The sequence below is a fragment of the Silene latifolia genome, chromosome X, assembly GCF_048544455.1.
Source record: "Silene latifolia isolate original U9 population chromosome X, ASM4854445v1, whole genome shotgun sequence".
Lineage (NCBI taxonomy): Eukaryota > Viridiplantae > Streptophyta > Magnoliopsida > Caryophyllales > Caryophyllaceae > Silene > Silene latifolia.
The window spans coordinates 313,619,517-313,636,408 of record NC_133537.1 but is presented as its reverse complement, the minus strand read 5'-3'; the positions used below and the strand labels follow the sequence as shown (position 1 = coordinate 313,636,408).

General features: G+C 35.7%; 2 protein-coding genes across 2 annotated transcripts; both read right to left on the bottom strand.

Annotated features, from left to right (window-relative positions):
* Positions 1-760: 760 nt before the first annotated feature.
* On the bottom strand, positions 761-5,100 carry LOC141620553 (protein FAR-RED IMPAIRED RESPONSE 1-like). The gene is made up of 4 exons (XM_074437393.1): positions 5,091-5,100; positions 1,985-2,301; positions 1,651-1,894; positions 761-1,551 (listed from the first exon to the last, which is right to left on the bottom strand). Exons 1-4 carry the CDS (start codon positions 5,098-5,100, stop codon positions 761-763), a joined length of 1,362 nt encoding a protein of 453 aa, XP_074293494.1.
* A 3,870-nt stretch (positions 5,101-8,970) lies between these two features.
* On the bottom strand, positions 8,971-11,317 carry LOC141620552 (uncharacterized). The gene is made up of 2 exons (XM_074437392.1): positions 11,308-11,317; positions 8,971-9,668 (listed from the first exon to the last, which is right to left on the bottom strand). The coding sequence occupies exons 1-2, from the start codon at positions 11,315-11,317 to the stop codon at positions 8,971-8,973; spliced, it is 708 nt and encodes a 235-aa protein (XP_074293493.1).
* Positions 11,318-16,892: the final 5,575 nt, after the last annotated feature.

Genomic DNA, 16,892 nt, shown 5'->3' with positions numbered 1-16,892 from the left:
GTTAAGTTATTAGAAGTGTAAATGTTAAGTTATAGGAATTTAAATGAGATAAAAACAGGAAGTGTAAATGTCATATGATGTAAAGTGTAAATGTCATGAACTGTAAAGTGTAAATGTTATGAAGTGGAAAAGTGTAAATGTTAAGGTATAGGAAGTGTAAATAACATATGATGTAAAGTGTAAATGTCATGAATTGTAAAGTGTAAATGTTAAGTTATTAGAAGTGTAAATGTAAACTAATAGGAAGTGTAAATGTCATGAACTGTAAAGTGTAAATGTTAAGTTATTAGAAGTGTAAATGTTAAGTTATAGGAATTTAAATGAGATAAAAACAGAAAGTGTAAATGTCATATGATGTAAAGTGTAAATGTCATGAAGTGGAAAAGTGTAAATGTTAAGGTATAGGAAGTGTAAATGTAATATCATTGAAAGTGTAAATGTCATATAATCTAAAATGTAAATGTCATGAACTGTAAAGTGTAAATGTCATATGATGTAAAGTGTAAATGTCATGAACTGTAAAGTGTAAATGTCATGAAGTGGAAAAGTGTAAATGTTAAGGTATAGGAAGTGTAAATGTCATATGATGTAAAGTGTAAATGTCATGAATTGTAAAGTGTAAATGTTAAGTTATTAGAAGTGTAAATGTAAAATAATAGGAAGTGTAAATGTCATGAACTGGAAAAGTGTAAATGTTATGAACTGGAAAAGTGTAAATGTTAAGGTGTAGGAAGTGTAAACTACCTGGACTGTATGCAACTTAAAAATTCTCCTTTCTGGATGAATCTTTGACAGTAGTTACCTCTAGCTCGCCTCTCTCAGTGAAACCTCCTGTTCTACATGTATCAATTGAGAAGATGGCTTCTTCTTTGAATTTCTGGAAAGCTGAATAGGTGTACACCTTTACAGCATGAATCTCTAATGCCAGATGTGTTGACGCCGCTGCGGACGAGTGCTTATCCATGTTGTCAAGCTGCTTCTGTGTATGTCTTTGTTGGTCCATAGCGCTCTCAAAACACATCCAAAACTCAACCAATGTTCCTGACTTATGCTCAAACCTCTTGAAAAAGCTAGTTTTGCTCTCTGATCTTTGAGTCGTCCTCATAATCGACGCCATCCTCAAGTCTCTGCAATGCGCCATCACCCACTGTCCCCTTATAGCATACGTATCTGCAAACCAATCATTTACACCAACACCATGATCTTCAATTATTTGCTCCCAGATACCATCAAATTCTGCTGCTTCAAGCTCATCGTCCCATATAATGTCATTAATTTTACACATGAAGTCATTATAATCACTCCTAGAGACACCAAACTTACTGGGCATTTTGTTCATTATATGCCACATACAGAACCGATGGCGCGCTGTCTTGAAAACAAGAGGGACAGATTTGATAATACCTGGGTCCTGATATGCAATTATGTACTCGGGTTCCTTACCCCCCATTGCTTGTAAAAACCGGCTGAAAACCCAATTAAATGACTCATAATCTTCTCTTGCAATTAGAGCCCCACAGAACGTCACAGATCGTTTATGGTGGTCAACACCTGTGAATGGTGTGAATACCATATAATACTTATTGGTGGAGTAAGTTGGGTCGAATTACACCGCATCACCAAAAATTTTGTAATTATCTCGGGCAGTACCGTCTGCCCATATGGCCCTACGTAGGCTGCCATCATCGTCAAGGTCATAGTCAAAGTAGAAACATATTCTTGTTTCAGTCATTTCCTTGAAATGGTCAACAAACAACTGACCATCCCGTTTGTGAATGAAACATTTAACATCCCTATGGAAGTTCTTAAAATCATTTAAGCTTGCTCCAATATTCTCGAATCCATTCACTTGTTCTTTGGAGATTCTGTATGTCTTTGTTGCTCCTATCTTCAGCTGACAATCAATCATTAACAGATACGTCATATAAATATAACATGAATGGAATTATTTATTTAGTATAGAGAGTGATTATATATTACAAACCCTTGAGTTCGAAACGATTATCATCTTGTGATAATCTGTTATGTTACGCGACAATTTCTGGAACTCTCTGTCCTTAAGTGAAATAAGCTCGTGATTGTGACCCTCGTGGAACCGGTCAATTAATAAAAGACCATTCTTCATATATAGTTGTATCCTCGCTTTACACCCCACTCTAGTGACCCTGAATATCCTCTGTGACTTCTCCCCAACCAGTCCGTCATCCCGATCTTTACTGGGCGTCTTGTGAGCGAAACCTTCTCGATTGCAGACGACGAGCTTTGACTTGATCTCACCGCCACGCCATTTTTTTTGTGTACCTACGTACATCAAACCCACAAACAATGGCGTATATCTTATAAAAAGTCACCGCGTCCTCAACCCCCCCAAACTCATGCCTGATGTACGGTGTAAACCTCTTCTCGACCTCCCTACACAGCTCCTGCCTGTCAGGTTGAACTTCATTCTATTTTAGCAAGTCTGTAAATGTGCACAGAGTGTAAGTGTAAATGTCCATAGAGTTTAAGTGTAAATGTCATCAGATATGAAGTGTAAGTGTAAACGTAAGTCGAAGTAAAGTGTAAATGTAAAGGGAATGTTCCATAAATGTAAATATTCCAAAAGTGTAAATGTCCAAATTATGATGTCCCAAAAGTGTAAGTGTAAATGTAAACATCCAAAAGTGTAAGTGTAAATGTCAGCAGAAACGAAGTGTAAATGTGCTGTTCTGAAAGTGTAAATGTCAGCAAAAGTGTAAATGTTATCAGAATGCTAACTCACATAAAAAATATAACAATAAAAATGCAAAGGTGACTATAACAATTAAAAAGTGTAAATGTAAAACTACACCAAAAGTGTAAATGTCAGCAGAAATGCAGTGTAAATGTGATGGTGTAAAAGTGTAAATGTCAGCAAAAGTGTAAATGTTGTCAGAATGCTAACTCAAATTAAAACTATAATAATAATAATTAAAAGGTGACTATAACAATTAAAAAGTGTAAATGTAAAACTATAGCAAAAGTAAACATTCAAAAATGTAAGTGTAAATGTCAGCAGAAATGAAGTGTAAATGTGATGCTTTAAAAATGTAAATGTCAACAAAAGTGTAAATGTTGTCAGAATGCTAACTCAAATTAAAACTATAATAATAAGAATTAAAATGTGACTATAACAATTAAAAAGTGTAAATGTAAAACTATAGCAAAAGTAAACATCCAAAAGTGTAAGTGTAAATGTCAGCAGAAATGCAGTGTAAATGTGATGGTTTAAAAGTGTAAATGTTAGCAAAAGTGTAAATGTTGTCAGAATGCTAACTCAAATTAAAGCTATAATAATAACAATTAAAAGGTGACTATAACAATTAAAAAGTGTAAATGTAAAACTATAGCAAAAGTGTTCATGTAAATGTTGTCAGAATGCGTTGATACTACTCAAAACTCAAATTAATGAAAACCCAGCATGAAGATTTACTTCTAACAATCTTCATTTCAAACCCAGTAACAAATAATAATAACAAAAATGAAGAAATTCGATGACATGCAAATTTTATCATGACCTTCATCCATCCTATTCAACTGAAAATATTAAAACGTGACTGAAAATAATGAATGAAATGAAGAAATACCATTGATGTCATCTATTATTTGCATGTTTACGCTGATTTGCAAGATTTAGAGAGAAATTTAGCTGAAAAGTTCGTTTTCAAAAGGAAGAACCCAGTTTTAGAGAGAAGAGAGAAAGAATCCAGTTGGAAATAAGTGTGTTAAGGAAGGAAGAATGTGAGAGTGTAAACATAGTACAAAGGATATATCCTTTTGTCCGCCAGTTTTGATCATTGGGAAGGAGAACTTGCAGGAAATGTTGTCCTCTTTCCTATCCAAGCTTTTCCCTTTTTTTTGGCCTATATTTTGTAAAAAATCTCCACCTTAGATGTTGTCCATCTAAGGGTCCTTATAAGGACTTAAGGACTCAAATGAGGTAAAGGACTCATTAGATCTCCTCTCTCTCTCTCTCTCTCTCTCTCTCTCTCTCTCTCTCTCTCTCTCTCTCTCTCTCTCTCTCTCTCTCTCTATATATATATATATATATATATATATATATATATATATATATATTGATTCAGTATAGTATGGTGGTTGGATTTTTCGGAGATTTTAACCTCAATGGATTATGTTGAAAAAATCATCTAAGTCTGAATATTCTCGCAGGTCTAAACGGAAGATGCATAGGGAAAGCTATGACATGGTATGTGAAACCCCAATGAGTGGGGCTATGAAACTGTTGTTCCCTTTAGAATGCAATGTTCCCTTCGGGACGATACTTTTACGGGTACTACTAAAAGGGTTTTGTTTCAAGACGATCCTTTTTCTTATTGCTGCCTCAGGAGTCAGGATCTAAATTATGAGCTATCTGGCTAGAGGCCTAGAGGAATGTTTGTTAATTCGCTAACGAAGACTCATAGAACAGACAAGTGGTCATGCTTTAGCCTTTGTTTAGAGCAGATCACAACCAATAGTTTACAGTCTTGCAGCACAAGACAGAATTGTATCTATAAATAGATGTCTCATAAATTCTGCGTGTTTTCAGTTATACAGAATTCCTGAACCGTGGTACTCTGTATGTATTACGTTAAATCAATTATCGATTCCTTTATTTGCTCATTTTGTTATGTAGGATGCGTTGCAACAAGAAGACAATGGAGCTCTTCCAAACCCAAATGGAGGTACAGTGCTTGCTTTCGATTTTTTAAGAGAACTTCTTATATTAACAAAATTACGAATTGATCAGATTAACAATGGTGTTGACGGGTTTTAGGAACTCGACACCTGAGAGACATATTCTACCGTTTGGGCTTCAATGACAAGGACATTGTAGCACTATCAGGAGCGCATACACTGGTAAGTCTTTAATATTTTGATCGAGATGAATTTGCTGAATTAATATTAATATCGTATACCATTTTGGTAATTTTTAGGGTCGCGCACATCAAGATAGATCGGGTTTTAATGGTCCTTTTGTAAGTTTTATAGTCTAAAATTAACATGTTCTAGTCTCATAATGAACATGTACCAACTGAATGCGGAAGCGATAAAAGAGATCAATTACTTACCTCCAGCCATTGCTTGAAATAATTGATCCGTCTTAAAGAATAACCCAAATTATAAGTCCCCAGATCTGACTTGATTTCCAAACCCTCAGCCTCACAATTTAGATGGTGTATTTTCTTAATGAGGTAGCTTTGGTGAACCTTAATCAGAATAAATATGTTCCCCTTATATAGACTCTTGCCATTAAAGAGTCAACTGAACAGTTTCCTAAATTGTGAGTGGTAAGTTATGGGAGACAATAGTGGAAACAAAATCCTAGGTAAATTCCACCATACAATGGACCAACTTAATTTCCATAAAATAACTTAATTAAATATTAATATAATACTTATTTGATTTATGGAAATATCTTACATTCTCCCACTTGGTCCATTTAACAAGAGACACAACATATGGATCATGGCGACGAATTCTCTTAGAGCAAGAATTAATCTTCCATGTATCACAATATATCAAGTCACTCACACCACACACATTTAACTTAATGAGTAAACCCCACGTTTACTCGAGGTTCAAACAAAATGATATTTCTCAACATAACTTTAATAAATATGCGCATAAATCCAAATGAGAAAATATCCAATATAATAAAAGTTTCTTACAAAAACTTAATGAATGTACTACATAATGGAACCAAGTCCCATTCTCACTATATGATCCTTGAAAGTCTTAATTGGCATGCCTTTAGTCAAGGGATCTGTAATCATCAACTTTGTGCTAATGTGTTCAATGATCACTTTCTTTTCCTGAACACCCTCCTTTATGGCTAGATACTTTATGTCGATGTGTTTACTTCGACTTCCACTTTTATTATTCTTAGCCATAAACATAGCAGCTGAATTATCACAATACATTCTTAGTGGCCTACAAATAGAGTCAATAACTCTAAGCTCAGATATGAAACTTTTCAACCAAACACCATGTGAGGTAGCCTCAAAACAAGATACGAACTCAGCCTCCATAGTAGAAGTAGCCGTCAAGGTTTGCTTCACACTCCTCCATGACACAGCTCCGTCAGCTAGCATAAACACATATCCTGATGTGGATTTACGTGAATCTATGCAACCATCGTATTCGGAGTCGGAATAACCTACTACTTCAAGATTCTCAGTCCGTCTAAACATAAGCATGTAATCCTTAGTACCTTGAAGGTATCTCAACACTTTGTTTGCAGCCTTCCAGTGATCAAGTCCTGGGTTACTCTGATATCTTCCTAACACTCCAACCGCATATGCAATATCGAGTCTTGTACAGACCTGAGCATACATAATGCTACCAACAGCTGAATCATATGGAATATTCTTCATTTGTTCTTTTTCAATATCATTCCTAGGGCACTGGTCCAAGCAAAACCGGTCACCTTTCACAATTGGTACTACACTTGGTGAACAATCTTTCATCCTGAATCTTTCAAGTACTTTATTGATATAGGCCTCTTGAGACAACCCCAAAATGCCTCGAGATCTATCTCTATGGATCTTAATGCCAATGACATAAGATGCTTCACCCATATCCTTCATATCAAAATTACTTGAAAGGAATTATTTCACCTCATGTAGCAACCCTTTATCATTGGTTGCTAGCAAAATATCATCCACATACAACACTAGAAAACAAACTTTACTCCCACAGACCTTAAGATATATACATTGATCCATTATATTTTCTTCGAAATCGAATGAAGAAATAACTTCATGGAATTTCTTATACCATTGATGGGAAGCTTGTTTTAAACTGTATATGGACTTATTTAGCTTACAAACCAAATGATCACCATCTTTAGAGAAGAATCCTTCAGGTTGTTTCATATAAACATCTTCCTCTAAATCACCATTGAGAGATGTTGTTTTCACATCCATCCGATGTAACTCGTAATCAAAATGAGCTACTAACGCCATGATAATTCGAAAGGAATCTTTCTTTGATACAGGAGAAAAGGTCTCTTGTAGTCAATTCCTTCCCTTTGAGTGAATCCTTTAGCAACGAGTCTTGCTTTATGTCTCTCGATGTTGCCAAGTGAATCTCTTTTAGTCTTATAGACCCACTTGCACCCAATAGGTTTTACACCATCAGGTAATACAATGAGATCCCAAACTCCATTAGATGCCATAGAATTCATCTCGTCATTCATAGCATTCATCCATAAGTTTGAATCTGTAGAACTTACGGCTTGTGAAAACGACATAGGATCATTATCAGCTCCAACATTATAATCCAATTCTTGTAGATATACTTCATAATCATCAGGAATAGCCGATCTCCTTTCACGAATAGATCTTCTTAATGGAACTTGTTCATCCTCATGGTGAACCTCTTCCTCATTATGATCTACCATATTTTGATCGACATTTTGTGGAATTTCTATCACTGGTTGGGTAACACTCGATTGAACTTGAGGAGTGTGAATGACAACCAATCTGTCACTTGAATCAGAGGGTGGAGCTTCATGATGATACCTCTCCGGGACAAAGTTCTGAATTAGGTCACTCCCACTGGTCATGTCATTCTCAAGAAATTTAGCATTTCTTGATTCCACAATCCTTGTACTATGAGATGGACAATAAAATCTATAACCCTTAGACTTTTCGGCATATCCAATGAAATACCCACTAATAGTCCTTGGATCAAGTTTCTTTTCTTGTGGATTATAAACTCTCACCTCCGACGGGCATCCCCAAATGCGTATATGCCTCAAACTTAGTTTCCATCCTTTAAATAACTCAAAAGGTGTCTTAGACACAGCCTTGGAAGGAACCCGATTTAATATATACGCTACCGTCTTAAGAGCATCAACCCACAAAAATGAAGGAAGTTTAACATTACTTCTCATACAACGCACCATCTCAATTAATGTCCTATTTCTTCTTTCTGCTACACCATTCTGATCTGGAGAACCAGGCATAGTGTATTGGGCAACAATCTCATGCTCTTGAAGAAATTTAGCAAATGGACCAGGTGCTTGTCCGTTCTCAGTGTATCTACCATAGTATTCACCACCTCTATCAGATCTCACAATCTTAATGCGCTTACCGCATAGGTTCACTACTTCAGCCTTAAACAATTTAAAGGCATCAAAAGCTTCATCCTTAGAACGAAGTAAGTAAAGATACATATAACGTGAGTAATCATCAATAAAGGTGATAAAATATTTTGGATCATTAGCGTTCATGTCCGGACAACAAATATCCGTATGTATGATTTCTAATAGGCTAGAACTTCTCTTTGCACCTTTCTTAGACATGTTAGTTTGCTTACACTTAATGCAACTAATACAAGTATCAAAATCAGTAAAGTCTAAAGTATCAAGTACTCCATCTTTTACTAATCTTTTTTTTATGCATTGACATGCATAGAATTATGAGTAATATTATTTTGCAGTTCAAGACGATATAAATTATCAGACAAAATACCATAACCAATAATTTCAGAATTTCTGAGAATACTGAATCCAGAGTCTGAAAAATTAAAGGTAAAACCTAAAGGTACAAGTCTTGATACTGAAATCAAATTTCTAGAGAAATTTGGAACATAAAATGTTTTTTCCAAATGCAAAATAGAACCACTACTTAATATTAAGCTGCATGTCCCAATGGCCTCCATATGTGAACTAATCTGGTTTTCTGAATAGATTGAAAGTTCACTGCCCACTGGTTTCCTTAGGTTTGTCATACCCTGCAGGGTATTCGAAACATGGATTGTAGTTCCAGAATCAATCCACCATGTATTATGATTAACATTAACCATATTAGATTCATAACAAACAAACAAACGCATGAAAATTACCTTTCTTCTTTAGCCAAGCCTTAAACTTAATGCAGTCTATCTTCATGTGTCCCCTTCTTTTTACAGAAGAAACACGTAGACTCCTTCTTAATGGCTGGCTCAGCTGAAATCTTTCCTTTTTCCCTTATCTTTAGTGTGATCCTTTTGCCTCTTTGAAGAAGAAGCAATAGTAAGGTTCACCTTTTCACCTTCCTCCATTAACAATCTGCCCTCCTCTTGAACACACATGGCCATAAGTTCATTAATTAACCATTTATCTTTATGTGTGTTGTAAGAGATCTTAAAAGGAGCATATTTTGGGAGGAAGAGTGCATAAAATGAAGTGCATATGTAAGAGTCAGACATGGTAATTTTCAAAGTCTTAAGTTGGGCTGCAATATCCCTCATGCGCATGATATAATCACGCACACCTTTAGTCTCGGTGAGCCTCAAAGATGAAAACTGCATTATTAAGGTACTAGCAAGAGCTTTATCAGAAGTTGCAAACTGCTCGTCGATGGCCTTAATTAGATCTTTAACTTTAGTATGCTGATCGACAGAACCACGGATACTAGCACACATTCTTGTCTTTATGAACATAATAAAGAGACGATTAGATTTCTCCCACTTTTCATAAAGATCAATTGCTTTTTTAGTGCTTTCTTTAGTTATTTTAGGTGGTTCGTCTTTCTGAATAGCATAATCAATATCTAACCATCCCAACTGCAGTAGCATTATCTCGTTCCAGACCTTATAGTTATCACCATTCAATTCAGGAATGTCATATTTGATATCAGTAGAACTCCCAGGTAAAATTGCTACAAATATAATAAATAACATGCTTATTACTAAAGTTGAGACTTTAAACTTTTTTTTTTTTTGGTGACGAGGGGTTGAATCCCCCCGGGTACATGCAATACCCTGCAAACCACGTGTGCCATGTAAGACATCCTTTTAGGATGACAGGTAACCGCAGCACTCCCGTGTAGGGAGTCGAACCCGGGACCTCTCAATTGAGACTTTAAACTTAATCATGCTTTACCAATGTAAATCATGCTCAAATATGAATCTAGAGACATAAAACTTGTCTGTGGGCTGAAGTTTTACTCAATTAGATACATAAAAAACTTTAACTTTATGATAATACTATCAAACCATATACATCTCTTAACTCCTGTGGGTAAATTAAGAAATAAGATTCAATATATTATCCTAATTAGTCATACAAATACATACAACAAGATTCTTGTGAGTAAGTCTCATTATATTACATACGACTAATCACAAATAATGTCTAGTTTTTCATATGTGATTCCAAAATAAAATTTCAATTAATTAGAGATGTTGTGGCTATTCTCTAACTAATAAAATTTTGAATCACTCGACATTTAACCTTTAATCTATATACTAATAACTTAATGTATATAGGGTACTAAGTATATGCAAACAAAAATTCTTAATGAAATATAGGCAGAAGTATTTTTGCATATTCATGGGATAATTATACCACAACTTTCAACCTTTTGTCATATCATAAATTCATAATCAAGTCGTGTACATATATTTTCACTAGCACCAATGTTAGAGCATGCCTAAGTAATTTTGTTGCTACATGTAGTTTATACATACATACACACATGATAACAAAACGCCTCCTCCACCATCGTGAAATCGACAAAGAAATTAATGAATAAAGTAATCATTATCTAAGAGGCGAACTACTACCATGCTAAATCGGAATTTAACGGATAATTCACGCGGTACCCTTGAAGTTTGCCACTTTTGCACGAAATACCCAAATTTTTTATCCGAAAAACTTAAAGAGGTCATAACTCGTGTTTACGAGTTCAGAAAGTGACGTTTTTTTTCCAAATCGCTTATCTTTCCGAGAACTACAATTTGGAAAAAAAAATTTGTCGCATTTGGATCCGTTGCTAGGAGTTATTGTGCATCAAAGTTTTTCCGAGCGAACAAACTTTGAGTGATCATATCTCTTGGTCACGAGTTCCAATCTCGTCAAAATTTTTTATCAAATCATAGTTCTCGGAAAGATTCGATTTGAAAACAAAAAATTTCACTTTCTGAGTTCGTAAACACGAGTTTTGGCCTCTTTAAGTTTTCCGGATAAAAAATTTGGGTATTTTGTGCAAAGTGGCAAACTTTAAGGATACCACGTGAATTATCCGTTAAGACAATGATCGAAAATCAGGCGCTCATTAAATATAACCCAAATTTGGTTCATGCGGTAATAAAATTTCTCACCCATAGTAAAAAGTTCACAAAATACGAATATGAATGATTTAATAAGAAGGTGACAACTTTAATTAAACAAGGAACAGGCGATTACTCGCTCAGATATCAACTGTAAGTTTTATAGTCTAAAATTAACATGTTCTAGTCTCATAATGAACATGTACCAACTGAATGCGGAAGCGATAAAAGAGATCGATTACTTACCTCCAGCCATTGCTTAAAATAATTAATCCGTCTTAAAGAATAACCCAAATTATAAGTCCCTAGATCTGACTTGATTTCCAAACCCTCAGCCTCACAATTTAGATGGTGTATTTTCTTAATGAGACAGGCTTGATGAACCTTACCCTTATATAGACTCTTGTCATCAACTGAACAGTTTTCTAAATTGTGAGTGATAAGTTATGAGAGACAATAGTAAAAACACTTATGAAGTATGAACCTCTCAAATTTGACAACTCCTACTTCAGGTAATAATAATACACACGCACACATCATCGACGGTCAAATAGCTAAAATTATGTTATTCCGACTCAGCTATCCAATTCAATTTACATTTACGACTCTTTTTTTCCATGATGACAGGTTGTTATTGGATGGTGATGACCCAAACCTGGTCAAGTTTTCTACTGACAAGGCTCTCCTGCAAGAGTCTGCGTTCTGCGGCTATGTTGAACTCTATGCTAATGTAAGCAAATAAGAAAATGTAGGAGCTCGGGTTTCACCCTCCATGCAGTGGAAGACAGAATCGTATCTATACATAGATGTGTCATAAATTCTGTGTGTAACCCTGCAGAGTTACATTCATTTGTATATATTATAATCAGTGGCGAATAAATATTTTACTCCATACTCGAATTGTACGAAACGTGGTTGGTTGTATACTTGTATAGTAGTTGTATGGGTTCAATTTTCTAGAATGATGCAAATATGTAGTTATTATAGTGAGCATCTACTTGACATACTGATACTCTAAACTGGCTGCGGCCGCAAAAGGAATGGTTATATGTACGCAAAGTAAACAAGTGATCCAACAAGTGAGATGTCTTTTATGGCACTCGCCCTTTGCTCGTAAAGAGGAACTGTAAAAGCATTTGAAAACATGACTAAAAATCAGAGAACCAAAAGATTGTTTATGATGTAATTAGATGCATAAAAATAAGTATTGGAAATAATACAACAGCTAGCAATGGCTGTAACGACCTAGTGGAAATGAGCAACATTGTTCGTGGTGTCGACAAGGTGAGCTGGCTTTCCGAAGAAGGTGTTGACACCCGTAGCCATAACAATAGCTTCAGTCTCACCTTGTTTGCACGTTGAACCAGAGAAAACTAACTCTCCAGGATCCCTTGTCACAGGGAGAGATTCTCGGGTAAGGACATATTGGTTGACGATTATAGAATGTCCTTTGCCTTGGAGAAGACGTGCATCAGCAGGGACAATGTCTCCAAATTTAATTCTGATTATGTCTCCAGGTACCAATACGGCAGCATTCGACTCTTTCCATTTGTTATCCCTAAGCAACTTACACTTGGGACCAACATTAGACCTCTTCCCTTTGATAAAACCGAATAATCTCTTTTTCTCGCTGTGTAATCTGTTGGGTCCAAATATTTTGAGCCTGCGGGTTGCCTCTTTTGAGGTTAGACCCTCCGCAGTACATTGCAGTTGCTCAAAGACGTACTCATCAGTCGGAAGGTTGGTTGGATCAGTTTTGGCAACTTCAAGATTATAAGCCTCCTTCAACATGTTGGCAATAATGTTTTTGGCTTCATTAAGAGTCGGAAATGGAACCATCCCAAGAATTTGGGTACGGATTGCACCAAATTGGTCATCATCAAGACCCTTGACAAAATCATAAGCTTTGGCTCGCTCTGCCCTAATCAGGACCATATATGCAGCCGACATATATTAATCGGAAACAATAGACTACAAGAGAACAACTTACCAAACAAAAGAAGATGACTATCGTCTTCGATCGGCGGCTAACTATGTAGAGAATATAAGACAAGATGATAATAATAATAATAATTGTATTATTGATTGATGATTGTTGATTGTTGATTGTTGATTGTTGATTGACGATTGACGATTGTTGTATAAGAAAGAATACACAGATAATTGGTTATTTATAAACTCCCAACTTTCCTTAAACGTTACCCTTTTTCTTTTTTCTTTTTTTGGTAAGGAGGGAACTTTCCTTAAACTTTCTTTTCTATTTTCCTTTTTTGGTAAAAGGGAACTTTCCTTAAAATTTCTTATTACCATAAAAATATACTCCATATCATATATGTTAGGATTTTTTAATATGCTATTTAAGTCATGACTTTTGTTTTTTTTTTTTTTTTATGAAATGTAGATTATTTATCCAATTATCTATAGGATAGAAAAACCGACTCATAAATTACAACAACAGTAATACTTCGTAGTAATATTATTAAAGAATAAGCAAAAGAGTGCATGTAAAACCCTGATCACACGAACCATTGTCTTTTATGATTACATGAGCGAACTGGAATAGGACTACATTGCAACTATCACAATAACACACCTAATTTCCCACAATTTCGCGTAATCGCGTTTAAATAGGCACAGTGACTAATACATGTCATATAGGAGTACAAACCAAGCTTTCTTCAAAGGCGGCGGCATATACTTCAAAGTCCGATTATATGGCCGGAGTTCTATCCCAGGTTATGAAAAACCTGAATACGCGAGATATGTCAATTCTGTATAGAAGACGGCCATCTGTACAGTTATTTGAACATGTGGCAAAATCCTAAGTCGGAATATAATAAATATGATACGATTACACTAATAAAATGATACGGTTACACTAATAAAATTTGAACATGTGACAGAATCAAATTTTGTAAACAAAGAAATTTAAGGAGACAATTATAGAAGATTTCTTAATCAAGTACTCGAGTATGCAAACTACATCTCTAATTAGTAGGATTTAGTAACAAAAAAGTCGGAATATTATTTCTATGTATTATAATTCGAACATTGTTATGGCCCTGTTTGGCAAATAGCAGAAGTAGAATACGCTTAACAGGTTTTAGTAGCAGGTTTGACTATCAAACTAAATTAGCATAAACGGTGCACTACTACAAATCCAGGCAACTACAACGCCCCTTTAACAACGATTATTCACGAAAATCACAATAGACGTTGTAGAATGTATGGCGCGAATTTTACTAAACTTAATTACAACGGGTATGGTTATAAAAACCGTTGTTATTAGTTTTAACAACGGGTCACACATGCACAACCGTTGTTAATAATTTGGCGCAAAATTGGCGCAAAGTTAGTGAAAAGTAATCACAACGGTTACTTTTGTAACCCGTTGTTAAAACATATTTGACAACGGGTGTTTTTTAAAACCGTTGTTAAAACTTATTTGACGACGGTTGTTGTTTTACAACCGTTGTCAATACCTTCCATACTATAAACCACACAAAAACAAGTCTCATTGACCACACAAAACACAACCCTTAATACACAAACACAAACACAGCAGACAAACAAACACAAAACACACACTTTCTCTTTCTCTCTTTCTCTCTTTCTCTCTTTCTCTCTTTCTCATCGTCGCTTTATCTTCTCGCCACATCATTTGTTGATTTCATCGTCTCTTACGTTCGTATTTATCGGTAAATCTCGCCGTCATTTTAGCTTCATCGTCATTATTTTCTTTTTCTATTTATTTCTTTTGCATGTATGTGTTTTTATCGACCATTATGTTATTTGTTTAAGTATTGTTCGCATAATTAGTTAGTAAAACAATGAAGAAGCAAGATGAAGAAGCAAGATAAACATAATTAATATATATATATTTATAAATACATAAATTAAAAAAAAAATTACATATATAAAAATGCAATTCTTATATTTTCATAGAGGATCTTATTCTGCTCTATCGTATCCGTCCTCTCCTCCTTGGCTATTTGGAGGTTCCGTTCGGATTGCTATATCGTCATATAGCCGCAATCGCTGCTCTCCGTCAAGCCATCTTCTTTGGCGTGCTTCAGTGCGGATCGAGCATCCGCAAGGTAGCTCCTGAAACTTTCCTCAATATGGAGGAACCGGCGGATGAAGCTGTTGTTGTTCTCGATCATAGTAAGAGTCTTAAGGATGAAATCATTCATTTTGTTGGAGTTTGGAGTTTGTTTTGAAAGATTAAGTAGAGTTATTTATTTGGAGTTTGTTTTAGCAGTTAGGGTTTGGAGATGTATATATTGAGATAATGGAAATATTAGTTGAGATAATGCAATGTATTTATACTAAGCAATGTGTGGGTTGAGTTGTTTTTTAATTAATATATATGTTAGGAAGTTGTGCCATAATCATCATCATATCTCTCAATGCTGCTTCAAATCTTATTACGCTAACCCTTCTCATTCCATATTGTCCGTTCATATGCACAGTGATGTCAGTAATAATGCATGCATCGGAATTCTAACGGGCCGTAATTATGCATGCATCTAGTAATATTTAATTTTATTTTATTTTTATTTTTTAAGAACAAACAACAACGGTTATTTACAAACAACCCGTTGTCTTTAGTTATAACAACGGTTTTGTATATTAAAACCCGTTGTTATAACTTTCCCACCAAAATTGAGTCACACTTTCCACAACGGGTTTTGATACTTAAAACCGTTGTTAATAGTTTTAACAACGGGTTGCTTAAGAAAACCAACCGTTGTTAAAACCTTTTACAACGGACGCTTTAACAACGTCCGCTTTTTTATATAACAACGGTTTTTGACCGTTGTTATAGCCTGTATTTGTAGTAGTGGTGTTGCTCTTTCACATACGCCTTTTACTCTTTCACATACGTAGTTTACAATGTTACCCTTCTCATTTATTTCTTCCTTTACCCATTCAACTTTTTTTCTCCCTTTCATAATCCCCATTCACCATTAAATCACCACCACCCATCCCCATTAACCACCACACACCTCCATTAACCAACACCTCGCCGGAAACCCATCACTCTGGCCCGACCCCACGCTTGCCGGACCTCTGCCAGCAAGCCCCTGCGACTGCCGGCACTCCCCAGCAAACAAAAAAAATGATTTACGAGAGAAAAAAAACGAACGATGAAGAACAACAGTAACCCCTCCCCTGCAACTGACCCGACCCGACAACAGTAACAGCAACACCCTACCCCATGCGACTCCGACCACTGACCACCTGAGCCGACAACCCTCCTTCACAGCCCACCCCTCCCCCACAATCCCCTTCCCCCACACTGCCTTTCTCCGCTCCGACCATCGTCCTGCCATACCTCTACTCCGACAACCGTTGTAACACCCCCATACTCCAAGTGCCTTACCAGGACCACTCAGGTATAAAGATGCTACCATCTCGGTTGCCCGAGGCAATGATAATCATAAGATAATAACGAAACAACATTTAAATAGTATAACTTTAGTGAAAGATTACAATCCAAACCAAAATACCAAAATACGGTTACATGTTCTCAAAACCAACAACTAAAAGAAATGTGTGATAAACTAATCATGCTACAGCGGAAGACTCTATCATCAGACGGTGGCACATCCCAGCTATCCCATGTAACTCGACTCATACCTGCTCAACAACTGCTCACCATCCCCGAATGGATCACCACGATTTTAAAACAATAAACGAGGTCGAGACTAATCACACAATTTATATAAACCAACAACACAGTAAACAAACAGCTCAATCATTACAGATAAACTCTAAACTCCAATCCCAACTCCACAATCCTGACTACACACTAAAGTGTGTAGCCC